Source organism: Callorhinchus milii, unplaced genomic scaffold (assembly GCF_018977255.1).
Source record: "Callorhinchus milii isolate IMCB2004 unplaced genomic scaffold, IMCB_Cmil_1.0 Scaffold2, whole genome shotgun sequence".
NCBI classification, from domain to species: domain Eukaryota; kingdom Metazoa; phylum Chordata; class Chondrichthyes; order Chimaeriformes; family Callorhinchidae; genus Callorhinchus; species Callorhinchus milii.
In genome coordinates this window covers 101,656,590-101,671,336 of record NW_024704743.1, presented here as the reverse complement: position 1 = coordinate 101,671,336, position 14,747 = coordinate 101,656,590, and the positions used below count along the sequence as shown (strand labels likewise).

General features: G+C 42.4%; 1 protein-coding gene across 1 annotated transcript in view; it reads left to right on the top strand.

Moving 5' to 3' along the window:
• The window catches only part of sybu (syntabulin (syntaxin-interacting)), a 52,269-nt gene extending 45,766 nt beyond the window's left edge, over positions 1–6,503 (top strand). Inside the window, exons 6-7 of the mRNA XM_042332248.1 lie at positions 725–877; positions 4,320–6,503. Coding sequence (XP_042188182.1) covers positions 725–877; positions 4,320–5,550 — 1,384 coding nt within the window. The 3' untranslated portion in view covers positions 5,551–6,503. The remainder of the gene's footprint in view (positions 1–724; positions 878–4,319) is intronic.
• The last annotated feature ends 8,244 nt before the right edge of the window (positions 6,504–14,747 follow it).

Genomic DNA, 14,747 nt, shown 5'->3' with positions numbered 1-14,747 from the left:
AAATCAAGGTGAAGAAAGGTTTTAAAAACTAGTAAGAAGGCTTCCAGATAAATCACATACGATGATATTTATGAATTGTCATTTTCTGATCAGTGTTTGAAAATTGCTTAAATACAAAACCAAAAAATGTGGGCGTTTTCCATCACTTTTTTACTGGTGTGCGTAAGAGGATGAAACCGTTATAAAGTAGTATAGTGCATACGGAGTTGCTGGATTTTGTAAAGGCTGCTATGCTATTATAGACTTCTTCGTGTCCATTTTTCTCTCTCTCCTTTCTCTTTTCACTGTCCATTTCAGGAAAAAATGATGAAAAGAAATGTTTTAAGATATGTGAATAGTTCTGGGTAAACAAAACACTAAATAGGGAGTCTTGCCTGCATTTGACATCTTTTTTGTCTCCCCAAAGGTGTCTGAAGATATCCTCAAAGCAATTGCCAAATAAAAAAAATACAACCCAAATAACTGAAGTTTTCTGACTTGATTTAGTGTTAATTCAACTGACAAACGACATTCAGTGACACTTGGTGTCAAAGGCACTCACTTTTAAATATTGGAAAATAAATGACCAGAATCATGTTGATGTAGTTCAGATGTAACTTTGCATATGCTTCATTTTTTAGGCTTCGGTAAGACTCCCTCTTTGGAACCTTCAGCTGTTGCGTTTAACACTGGCTTTAGCAACTCACTCTTCTTTCCTTTTACTGTCATTATCTGCATTTTCCAGGCGAGCTGGTAAATACACCTCTTGCAGTGATAATCATGGCATTAAGCCTCCAAACCCGGAGCAGTACTTGACCCCACTGCAGCAAAAGGAGGTCACCATTAGACACCTGAGGACAAAACTAAAGGAGTCAGAAAACAATCTTCAAGAGAGGTGGTAATTATTTTGAATCTAATATTAGTTTCAAGTGAATTTCAACCTAAAAGTAAGTCATTTACATTCAACCTGGAAGTGTACTCCTTAATTCTTCATCCCCAAATTGCATCCCTTTTCCTGAATGAAATCCTCTGGTGAGCAGATCAGCCATTTAGTGCAGGTGTTGGTCAGGCAAAATATATACAGCAGGTGCCACGGAATTCAAGTGGTCTATCAGTTGTTTTGTTTACGTCTCGAGGTGAGAGGAAGCACGGAGATTGGAAGTAACATTATAGTTCCTGACCCATTGTGATCTTCAAGTTGGTCACCAGAGTCACTGAGCCCATCCACATCAGGCAGGACATCATCACGTGCTACCTTTAAATTCATTTCCAATTCAAAGCTTTTGCTTGAGATTGAAGGTTCAGTAAACTTGAGGTTTCGGTTACCTTGGTAGCATTATTGTCTCTTTATGGTTGATCTGTTTAAAGATGATTTTATCGATCCAATTATCCCACAGCTTTTTAAAAACACCCTCCCCCACCTTCCCCACAAACACAACTCTTGGTCTTCATTATTTCAAAATGTGGAACAAATGTGTGGGCCACTTTTTTTTTATTTACTGCGTGTGGCATTATCAAGGGACCAGTAGAAGGAGTACCTTCATCCCCAATCTCTTGAAAAGAAAGACATTTAACCAGAACAGATGAGTAATTTCAGCCACTGTCCCATGTCTGAAGGTTAAGAGATATGAAAGAAGGTTACCAATTGTTTTTAAATGTGTCCCTCCTTCCCCCCACCCCACGCCCCCCGAAAACTGTATAGTTTACCTAGGAACATTACTCCCATGAAACAGAAATCCCATGAAACACACGTAAGGTCAGAATTCTCCTTCTGAGGCCAGCGATACAGAAATTATTCTGTCATATGTCTTATTGATTCATCTCAGTAGTAGCTACAGTGCTCCTATATTTCCAATATTGTCTCCTACCATCAACAGCTTTGTTATGAATCTATTCCCCAACACTGCCGAAACAATACATTCCTTTTAAACTAGAGTTGTATCTCAGAGTGTTTTAAGTTTAGACCTACACTCTCTAGCTTTCCTCTTGCAGTCCAAATCCAAGCTGACTTACATCTATCTATCTCTCGTCACCATATGCACCCTCTATCATCTTTTCCGATGCACTCAGCTCTACAAGCATTTGGACAAGTCCTAGAATCATTGCTCTTCTCCGAACCATTTTCAATGTTTCAATCTTCTTAATCTATAAAAGTTTAGGATTTGCTTTGCTTTTGCTTTGTAGTCAAATGCCTTCGGGATAGAACCTTGTGTTTGTTTAGCTGTGGGGACAGTGGTTTCACATGGACTGGAGACCCATCAGTGAATAATCAATAATCAGTCATATTCCATTTCCCTTTTCATCTCTGCTAATGTACACCTCTTTGTTTTATCTTCCGGTTTGTTTCTGATGGTTTTTGTAATTAAATAAATCATGAAAATGTTTTCATATACAAACTTGGAAATTCTGCGTTCCGAATTTGATATGCAAGTTATGAGTTGAGTTGGTTTATTAACTGCACACTCTTTGTAGATTGCAGTCCTGCTTGTGGTAGTGATGTATTCAGCGCAGTTCCACTGGGAATCAGCTTGGCAACATAACTCGAGATTTGTAGGGCATTATTATTGAGAGCTATGCTCTTGAATCTACATGACCTTCACACTGATTACAACACAATGACACAGCAATCTAGTCATGAATTGACTAATGTATCTGAGGATTGTTGTATTAAAAATGAAATAATTTGAAAATTGACATGGGCTACGGATCTGGGTACTGAGACATTGCATCATTGGGTCACCTGCATTAACTCTGCATTGAGTAAGTAGGTGGCAAGAATGCTCCATAAAAGCAATGTATTTTAAGTGTGCAGTCATGCCCTCGTTTCTACTGCTTTGGACATAAGTGCCTTCTGTTCACAATTGAAATGTGATCAGCTGTTTTTTTCCCTGCTGATAACTAGTTACTAGTAGGGAAATTTCCATGTATATTTGGCATGCAAATGTGGAATTCTTAGGCTGGTTTGGATGATCTTAAGCATGATGATGTGTTTCCACATGTGTCAGACACCTGGCTGATCAAAAGAGAGTAGTTACCACATTGATCGATAGAAGTGGGTAAAAGAACAATTGTAAAGAATTTTAGTACAGTATATAGAATGGTACATAATTAGTAAAGTAATTTTTTTTAATATGCTTGCTCTTTTTTAACTGAGATATTGGACCCTGACAATCACATGATAGTGGGGTTACCCTGTATTTGGATCTAATGTATGGCTAATTCTAATGGGATTCCTGAATAAGGATAAGAGTGGGGACTCCTTTATGATCTGAAAGTATGTCCCGAGAATCCATGGGAAGTCGCTTTGAAAATAGATTGCTTCAGAGTGGAGTTCTTGGAGCTCGGTATGACGAACTTCTGCTTTTCTTATTAAGGAATCCAGTTAGAAATTGTGTAGAGTTCTACACACAATTCTGGGGTTTAGCTTTTGAAGACCTAGCTAAAAGGTTGATAAATTATATATCACCAAAATTAATCGCAAGTGAACATGACAAGAGAAACACTAGACAAGGATGAAATATCCTGAAATATTTCGATGTATAGGTGGCATACATGGATCTCTTAGTCAAGTTTGGATACTCTTCCGTGATGGTTTTCCACGTGTCAGATACCAGGCTCACCCACAAAAAAGAATATCGTTCAACTCATGAGAAGAATCTTGCATTGATAATTTGCTCAACAAGATCTTTGTAATTTCTATGTGTGTAGGTTGGGTCAAAGTGGTTCCTGTATAAAATATGCTCCAGTAAATGTTGTACTTCCTTTCTTTGTACACTAAAGATTATGGTGTGTACAAGTGCCACTTCAAACAATACACTTACTTTTAAAGTCTGTTTTAGTGCCTCAAAGTTTTGCAGGAAATAGTATTGTGCCAGTGAGTAAGGTTATGTAGAAAATGTGTTGGAACAACCTCTGTCTGATTAGAATTTTGTTTTTCCATAAAGTTTTCTTATCTTTGCTGTAGCTTTTTATCCCGCACAAATCTGGTTGGTTTTTAATATTGCGTCACAAGAAATTTCCTGGTTTTATTTTCCGTACAATGCATTTACTAAAGTCAGTAGGGTTTTGATGAAGGGAACTTATTCTTTATATTTCTACTGACACGAACCTTGCAAATATGCATTTTCATTTCAGGCTTCTTGTAGCAAGTTGCCAGGATTGCACTTGCCCTGTCTGTAAAATTGGCTGATGACCATATGCCATTTCCCCGAGTTTAAAACCGGTTGTAATTTGGAATTTAGTTTGTCAATGTGTTTCTGGGTTAGTCCAGTTTGTTCTGTAAAAACAGTAACCACTTTTCATACCTTCCTTTATGTACATTGTAGCATTTGTTTTACCAGGGAATCTGAGGTTGTTGATCTCAAGTCCCAGCTTGCGCGCATGCGAGAAGACTGGATTGAAGAGGAATGTCATCGAGTTGAAGCCCAGCTGGCACTAAAGGAAGCTCGGAAGGAGATCAAACAACTGCGGCAGGTGATTGATACCATGAAGAACAGTCTGGTGGAGAAAGATAAAGGAGTGCAGAAATATTTTATTGATATTAATATCCAAAACAAAAAGCTTGAGTCTTTGCTGCAGAGCATGGAGATGGCTCAGAATGGGGCTCTAAGGGATGACCAAGCTGTGGACTATATGTGCACTTCACCAGTGAAGGCTTTAGCACGTAGCACAACTTACACAAAAATGACCGAAGGCACAGGCTTGGAAGATCAAGCGGTTGAAGCAATGGCTGATAGTGGTCTGCTTGCCAATGATGACATGGCAAGCAGAGCAGATCTCTTTGACCAAATTTTGAAGTCGACAGCCATTGAAGGTGTCTCTGGAGGTGTCTCCTGGGTGCAAGCTAATGAAATGCCAGTCAAGCTTGCTAACAGTGCCACATTTGACATTTCTGCTCAAAGTGGTATGCTCTTTGTGACTGATGACAATCGACTGGTCAGGGAGCAGGCCATCCAGACTGATTTAGTGCCCTATGGACCTGATGTACAGAAGCTCATTCTACACTTACTGAAATCACAGGACAGCAGCCCGATCAGTCCCATATCTTCAACCTGGATGACAGATGCTGGTCAAGCAGCATGTGCACCCAAGTTGGATACTATGATTACCAATGCTTTGGTGGATTCAACACCAAACAATCCCAATATTGGAATTTTAGTGTCTAAATCAGAATCTGTTAATCTCCTTAACAGCCCAGAGACCTGTAATTACAGCGAACAAACCGAGCTTTCACCTAGAATAAGCAATGTGATAGATCTTAATTTTGCATTTGAACTAGCTGGAAATGAGCGCAGTGTCTCTCGAGCGCACCTTTTAGAGCAGCCGTCTGCAGTGTGTGAGAGAAGCTATTGGAGCAACCATTTTATCATCGATCTGTTGGCAGTAGCTGTGCCAGTAGTTCCAACTCTGGCCTGGGTACTTGCCACACACAGGGGTGGAATGGACCCACTGTACAACATCGGCACTCTGATGCGTGGATGCTGTTTGGTGGCTCTGCACTCGCTGCGTCATTCACCTCGTACATTGTTCCGCCGTCCCAGTAATGCACAGAATCCCACTAACTGCACTTAAACTTCATGTTAATTCAGTACACTTGAAATTACTGGAATTGGCTGATCAAACCTCCTTTTAACATGTGGCTAGATACCATTTCATCACATCAGTAGGTTTAATTTGCACTGTTGATAAATTATAAATATATTCCTTTATTTAAGATGTGCATTTTAGAGATCACAGGCTATTTTGAAAGGATACTTTATTATATGGATGCTTCGCGAATGAGAAAAGAAGAAACTTAGTGGCCAAACTGAACCCACAAACAAGCCTTAACAATAAATAGGCTTTGTGTTTGCTTATTTTTAAATGTCATGATAATGGTAGTTAAATGTAAAACACAAAGTGTAAGGGACCGAGAATATTTAAAACTATACTGTCACGACTCTAAAGTACATCTAAGCACAGGTTAATTCCAGAGTAAAGCCTGCCATCAAGGCTTTTGAACAGAAGATACTGAACATTGAACCTTCTGAGGCAGCTGGCTCCAGTCTGCTTTAATAAGATTTTATGATTCACATGTGTCTCATGTTGTCGCTTGTGAGAATGTGCAGTTGAATGGTTATGCTGTTTTTTACATAGATGTTAAAAACTGATTGCAACCAATGCTTCTTAGCTTTTCGCCTGTGGTTTCTTTAGTAATACCAGAATCCTGGCACTTCTGTTACAGTTACGGTCGTTTTTGCGCCAGCATTGATTACTTGGAACGTAATGTCACAGTGACCTGTAGAAGTGTTACTAGGTAATATACATGGAGATGTTTTAAAATAGTGAACAAGTTGCTTCCGTGTGTGTGTGTTTGCTTCTGGCAGAATTTGCATTTTTATGATTTGTATGTTTGTGCTGTGTATGAGCCACGTGCAATATTGCTGAATAATTGTTTACTTTCAGTCACTTTTCTTTACTGTACTTCAGATGTTTCTAAATTAAAGACTATAAATTTATTATTAAATTAAAGCATGCCAAAAGTTTCTTGGACTCAGGTCACTTATTTTCCAACTTCAATTTTTTTTTAGCTTAGCATTCCAGTATTAAAATCATGTTAAGGCATACACAAACTGTACAGATCAATACACATTAGTGCCAAACTCAGCATTTAGAGAAATGGGTAATTTATGTATTCCACACGCAACTGGAAAACAGCACTATACAATCCTTATGATCTTTCTGAATTAGAAATAAAAAATGCCCTTTTCACAAACATGTCTCTAGTTACTTGCTACTGGTTACACTCATCAATGTTTGTTTCAAACAATTTTGGAAACCAATCCTGGCTAGATCGTGAAAAGTTAGTCAAATTGATGTTAAAGTAATAATAATCCTTAATAATCCTTGCATTTGATATAGGGCTTTTCACGTCAGGAGGATGTCCCAAAGCGCTTCACAGAACATACTGGAAAATGAATTGACTGTATATTTGTGGGCGAACGCGGCAGCCAATTGCGCACAGCAGTGTCCCACAAACAGTCGTAGATTGAAAATGACCAATTTATTATTGTTTTTGGTTTTGGAGGGATTATTATTAGGCTCTGTGTGGAGTAAGGAAACTTGCCCAAGGTTTCGCCCTGCCTGGAATTGAACTCAGATCTCTCGCTTGCAAAGCGAGTGCTCTAACCACTGAGCTACAGGACTCCCAAGTATCATGTTTTCACATAAAACTGAATGAAATTATTAGTGTATAAAAGTACAGATTTATTATAGTGCTGTACCATATTACAGACGTGCCCCAAAGTGCTCACTTATAAATCAGGTGGCCTGCAGACCCATGGCTAGCTTTGGCAGGAAGCAACATTGGCTGTGACCTGATGACTCGGGAGTCAGCTATGTTGGAACGCAGCCAGGTTTCTTCACACAAGCACAATGTCACTACCAATCATGTGAGACTATGATGAGCACAAGCACTGATCGGCAATTATGTTAAAAGACGGGTTTGTCATTTTATGAACCCTCAACCATTATATCAGGTTAGAATGTAATCTACTATAGAACAAAACAGATACTATTATTAAAAGAATTTAATGGCACACTGAAGTTTCAAGTGCTGTATGGCATTCATAGGTAGAAAGCATTGTAAGAGGATTTTGGGGTTAAGACTCTTCAGCCTCAAATCACATCTTGGAAGACTTCACAGAGGCACAGCAACACACTCACTAACATGCAATATAGATCAGAGTTTGAAGTAGAAAATGTTCCTCCTTTCCAACACCACTTTATATGAAAGCCCTCTAGTGGTCATAAAACTTATTTTTTCCTTAATAATATTGTAAATACAGCTTGCATTTATATAGCGCCCCCTAACGCAGGGTAGCGTCCCAGAGTGCTCGACAGTGGTGGAGCACAACGCTAAGCTGGTGGGAGTGACCGTAGGTGCAGTCGAATACGAAGGTCTTCAGACGCGACCTGAAGATAGGGAAGGAAGGGGCAAGGCGGAGGGATAGAGGAAGTATTGCAGAGCTTCAGGGCATAGTGGCTGAAAGCACTGCCACCAATGGTGGAATGGGTGGCACGGGGGACATGCAGAAGGCCGAAGCGAGTTGAGCGGAGGCAGCGGGTTGGGAGGTAAGCAGGCCGGAGAGGTAAGAAGGTGCCAGGGCATGAAGGGATTTGAAAAGGAGATGATCTTGAAATTGATCTGTTCGGCAATAGAGAGCCAGTGCAGCCTGGCTAGAACTGGTGTGATGGAGGTACGGAATTTAGTATGGGTGAGTAAGTATGTGGGCGGTGGAGTTTTAGATCAGCTGGATCCTGTGTATGGTGGAACTGGGGAGACTGGCAAAGAGGGCACTTGAAAAGTCAAGTTGGAAGATGACGAAGCATGGACGAGTGTTTCGGGTGTGCCTGGGATAAGGTACGGTCGGAGGCGGAGGAAGGTGATCCTGGTCAGGGACCAGATGTGGGGAAGGACAGCTGTGGGTCAAACCTGACGCCTAGGTTGCGCATTGGTTCGGTAAGTCTGAAGGAGAGCCTAGGGAGGTTGAGGAGGTCAAAGCTGCAGGATAGAAGATGTTGACTGGAGCCAATGAGTATGACTTTCGTCTTGTCAACATTGAGTTGTAATAATAATAATAATCCTTACGGTTGATGTAGCGCTTTTCACGTCTTCTAGACGCTTCACAAAATATACTGTAAAGTGAATTGAATATTTTTGTAGAAAGGTTTTGCACATCCAGGCCCTGATGTCCATTAGAGAACCAGAGAGAACATTGGCAAACCTGGAGTTGGAGGACAAATAGATTTGTGTATCATCTGCGTACATGTGGAAGTTTACCCCATGTCTGCGGATAACATCATCAAGAGGGAGCATATAGATGAGGAAGAGGAGGAAGCGAAGGATGGAGCCCTGGGTTCCCCTCAGGTGACTGGGCGTGGACCAGAGGAGAAGCAGTTTGAGGAGATAAAAGGAAGACAGTTTGTTAGGTAGGACTCAAGCCAGGCTAGTGCAGTCCCACTGAGGTGGATGAAGGAGGAGAGGCAGTGAATGAGAATAGTTTGGTCGAGGAGGCAGAGGGAGCGCTGATCAGAGAGAGAGGAGGTTGTTTGTGACCTTGACAAATGCTGTCTATGCTATGGGTAGGGTGGAAACCAGACTGGAGAGGCTCGAGGATGGAGTGGAGGGAGAGGTGAAAGTAAAGCTGGTTAGTGACAACACGTTCCAGAGCTTTGGCCAAAAAGGGCAAGTTGGAAATGGATCAGTAATTTGTGAGGTTGGAGGGATCAAGAGGTTTTTTGAGGGGACCGTCTCCTAACCTCTACTCTACCAGCTTGCTTTTTTCTTTCTTACCCATTAACTCATACTAATTGGTCTAGTTATGATGAACAACCTCCCGACTATGACATGTATCCTGGACCAAAGTTACCTCGTTTTCTTCCGTTTTCCCTCCTTTGCCAACGTATCTACATTTTGAGCACACATCCATCTGTTACCCCAGCTAGTGTTTCTCTATTTCTTCTAATTGCCTCTCTTGAGATTCTGTCTCGACTATTGTCCTGATTCATTGCTGACAACCCCCAACATGCACCATCTGAGAGTACTGTATTGGTACTTCCTTCAACATCCTGCTGATTCTCCACAATCACCAACTAAACATATGGATTAACATAGAAGAGAAAAATCTGTTTTATTATAACCCTAACATACATTTTATATTGATACCATTTTCATACATTTTATACGGATACCGTCTTCTCCCAACAATTTCACACATTTCTTCACGCACCGGCCTACAAAATGCCGGCTCCCTATGCAACAAGGCTCTGACCATCAATGACCTCATCATTGATCAAAATATTGACATCATGGCCCTGACTGATATCTTCCCTCTCACTGAGGCCACACTACCCAGCTATACCTCCCATCATACCCCAAGTCCCAACCACAGTGGCAGTAGTGTGGCCTTCCAGGACCTCACTTGCTCTATCCCCTACTACTCTGGCTCATTCCCCTGATTTGAGCACCTTACACCACCATCCCTCCAATCTTTCCCCTGAAAATTCTCCTCATTTAACCCAAAACCTCCTCCACCTTCATCTCTGATGGCTCCACCCTCCTAGCTTCCCTCTGCCTCTGTTCTGAATGCCTCCTCATCCTCGGTGACTTCAACCTTCACTTCACCCCTTCCTGCTCTATCTCCTCAGACTTCTCTCCTCTCACAACCTTTCCCTCCACATCCATTCTGACACCCACGTTAATGGCCACCCACTCGACCTGGTGATTACCTGGGGCCTCAGTGTCTCGGATATCACAATCAGAGACAAAGCCATCTCCAGTCACCATTTCATCTCCTTTAACTCCTCAATCCCTCTCCCCACTGCCACCAAACCCACCTCCATCTCCTACCGCCCCTGGAAAAAAAATACCCGCATTCCTTCTCCACTGCCCTGGAGTCATCTGAACTCCTCCCACTCTGGCCTACCACCTGCACTGATTTATCTTCCTCACTCACTCTCCTCCACCACTCTTGATGCCCTTGCCCCCCTCACCTCCTACTCACGATCCTCACCCTGATACACCAGCCACCTCCGCTCTCTCAAGGGTCCGATGTGGGCCGCCGAACGCACCTGGCTCAAATCTGATCTAACGGTCCACCGGCAGATCTGGCTGAATCACATCAAAACGTACTACTCCACCCTTGCCTCCGCCAAATCGTCCTTCTACTCCAAGATAATCTCGGAGGCAAAGGACAACCCCAGGTTCCTATTTTCCACCACCAACCGGCAACTCCATCCACCCTCCCATGTCTCGCCCATGCTCTCTTGAAACTCAGCATCTCTGAGGAGATGCTGGATTTCCGAGTCCAAAATCGAGGGGATCTGTTCATCTGCCTCCACCCTCCCAACTGGCACTCCCTCCCCATCTCCCCCCACACTTTGCTCTGGTCAAGGTCACAAACGACATCCTGTTCATCTGTGACCAGGGCTCCCTCTGCCTCCTTGACCTCTCTGCTGTCTTCGATACCATGGACCACTCCTCTCACCTCAACCTTCAAGGTTCTGTCCTTGAATGGTTCAGGTCTTATCTCAAACCATCTCCAATTTGTCTCCACCCACAGTTTCTCTTCCAGCCTTTGCACAGTCTTGTGCAATGTTCCTCAGGGCTCCATGCTTGGTCGCCTCTTCTTCAACCTCGACATGCTCCTCCTTGGTGACATCATCCACAGACAAGGGGTCAACTTCCACATGTACATGGATGACACCCAACTCTACCTCTCTGCCTCTACCCTCAATTCCAGGACAACTGACGTCCTGACAGACTGTCTGACATCAATTCCTGGATGAAATCCAACTTTATACAGCTGAATGTCAGCAAGACCAAGGCCCTCCTGATTGGTTCACGCTAGCACCTCCACACCTCAGGCACTGACAGCATCAGTGGATGCACACTCCACTTCACCAAGCCAGTCAGGAACCTGGGCATCTTGTTCAACCCTTAACTGTCCTTTCTGCTCCATATCCATCCCATGACCCGTTCTGCCTTCCCCCACCTCCACAACATTGTCTGACTCTTCCACTGCCTCACCCCTCAGGCCGACGAAACCCTTATATGCAATCATCATCTCAAGGCTCGACTATGGAAACTCCCTCCTCGTCGGCCTCCCCAACTCTTCCCTCCACAAGCTGCAGATCAGCCAGAACTCTGCAGCTTATGTCCTCTCATGCACCAGGCTGAGATCTCATCACCCCCACCCCCCTCGCCCGGCTCCACTGGCTATCCATCACTCAAAGGATAGAATTCAAAATCCTTGTCCTCACTTTCAAGGTGCTCCACAGCCTTGTCCCCTCCTACCTCACTGACCTGCTGATCCCGTCAACCTGTCTGTTCCCTCCATTCAGCAGGCACCGGCCTGCTCCGTGTCTCCTGTCTGACGCCCTACCATCAGCAACCAGGCTTTCAGCCTGTCTGCCCCCACCCTTTTGAACGCTATCCCATAATCCCCGTCTTGCTCCCTCCCTTGCCTACTTCAAGGCATAACTCAAGACCCTCCTTTCCAACCGTGCCTTCAGCCACCCTCCTACCTCTCTGCCCTCCCTCATTCCCAAACCTGCCTGACACTCGGGTCCTGATCCCCCCACTGTTCAGTGCCTTGAGACATCCTCCTGATGTAATAGGCACTTTATAAATATAATTTTGTTGTTGTTAAAGGTGAGAGCAACAGAGCCTGAGGATACTGCCTGTTCATACTGAAATCACAGCAACTCACTGCCTAACATGCAATATAGATCAGTTTCCAGTAGAAAATGTTCCTCCTACACTACTGTGTATAAAAACCCTCTAGTGGTCATCTTAAGTTTTTTTTCCTTAATATTGTAATAGTCTTACTTGCTTATCTCAAAACCATTTGTCAGCAACCCGCTTATATCTACTAAAAAGTGAAGTCTCAGTCCCTTCTCCACACATTAAAACTAAAAACCTACTGTCTCCAGCACACCTCCATCAACAAATTGTTTTATTACCATTTACACCAATAGTGTATTCTTAAATTACTATTTTTTTACATGAATATGGCTTTATGTAAATAAGTTAATGAATTTTTAGTTAATAAGTAACAAAAAGTGTAAATAAATGTTTCAGGAATTTTAATTAAATGTATGTTTTTTTAAAAGAAATCAAAGTAAATACATTGTACAGAAATTGTAATCAAAGAATATCTATTTTCTGCTTGCGATCCCCTAGGTGAACAAACTGCATATGGCAAACATACGTGGGGACGACTTTACCAGTTCCAACCGAATATAGATTTGAGGAGCATCCATTTTCTTGGCAACCATTCAGTCATCAGGCATTCAATATCAATTTTAATCTTCAAAGGTCAGCTCGCTCCTCTACTTGCTTATTCCATACACATTTATATATACATATATATACACATACATACACACACACATTTATATATATATATATATTTCTCCCATCACTTTTTGGTCTGAATGGCCGGTTTCCATGCTGTAAAATTCTATGGAATATTCATGGTCAACTTCAATGAAATGTGCTTGGCAGTACATATGACCATCATCACCTGCTATGCTTCTGACTTACCTCAGTTGCTCTGTTGAAATCGGCTCAATAGAAAATAAAAAGTTTCTTCGTTGCATAATCACAATGACACATAACTGATAAACCTTACATTCTTACAATTCCAATTGTAACAGCATTTGTCATTGCCCAGATTGTAGTTCAATGTGTTGTCATTCCTGGAATAAATTATTATTAGGGTTTGATAAAATGGATCATTTATTGCTTTTACGATATTTCCAAATTGGTCTGTACAAAGTATAACCAATTTGGAGAATAAGTACGGAAGTACAGAGATAAGTGTTGCTGAAAATTCTACCTACAAAATGAACAGCAAATCAATGCGGGACAACTCCTAGCACAGGAGAAAGATCATGAATTGTCCAATAACAGATGTTTTGGCAGTTATCAATTGTGAAATACATTCAACTATTTATATTGTGCTATTAGAATCTTAACATGTAATTCACACCATTTACATCATCAAATGTTAGCGAAGCTGTGCATTATAAGATGGGCCAATAGAAAAGTGCTGACATATCTGCCCAAAACTGCGGAGCACTTGTGAAAATTGTGGGGGTTGCTAAATTTTGCGGGGGAATTGTGGGGGTTGATTGGTGCTATTGCGATACATTTTACTGCTACATTTTTCCTTATTGATAAAAACTAAACTTAAGGAAATAACAAACATTAAATTGTCGCAAGAACAATTATTAATTGCTTCTTTAAAAACTGGGTAGCTATTTTGTTTTTGGTGGGGGGTTGCGGGGGAACACCAGGGAGGCTACAGGAGCTCCTACCTCCTGCCTCTCAGGGCCGGCATTACACAGACCCAGGGAGACAGGCAGGAACACTCACAGACCCAGAGATGGACACGCACACTTAGACATAGAGCGAGGCACGCACTCACAGAGACACACACACATTCACAAACACAGAGACACTCAAGAGACACAGAGACCCACACCCATTGAGACAGAGACGCACCCAATGAGACACACCCACTGAGACAGAGACACACCCACTGAGACACACCCAATGAGACAGAACACATCCACTGAGAGACAGAGACATACCCACTGAGAGACAGAGACACACCCACTGAGACACACCCAATAAGACAGAACACATCCACTGAGAGACAGAGACATACCCACTGAGAGACATACCCACTGAGAGACACACCCACTGAGACAGAGACACACCCACTGAGACAGAGACACACCCACTGAGATAGAGACATACCCACTGAGTGACAGAGATACACACATTCACACAGAGACCCTCATAACACACACACACACATATATATATATATACATATATACACAGAAGACACAGACATTCAGACAATCATAGCAGCAGGGCAACCAAGTATAGCCCATTTGCTGCTTGCACTGCACCACGCATGCACGTCCGGAGCCGCTCCGCCCATAGTGACACCGGGTAAACAGCGCAAGCGGCCCGTGGGCCACAGGCTACATTTATGGCGAGTTTGTACCCGGCAGGGGTCATTGTGGCAGGAAAGGTGTGGCCGAACCTTTCTATTGGCCCATGTTATCAGCAAAGTTTAGAAAGACGTGACTAATTTTCACACATAGTGTGTATTTTTGACACTGGAAAATGAGCCCCAAAACCCACAGGTAGATTATATGAAAAAAATTACGTGTTGATTTCAAGTTACTTAAGAATACTACATTCAATG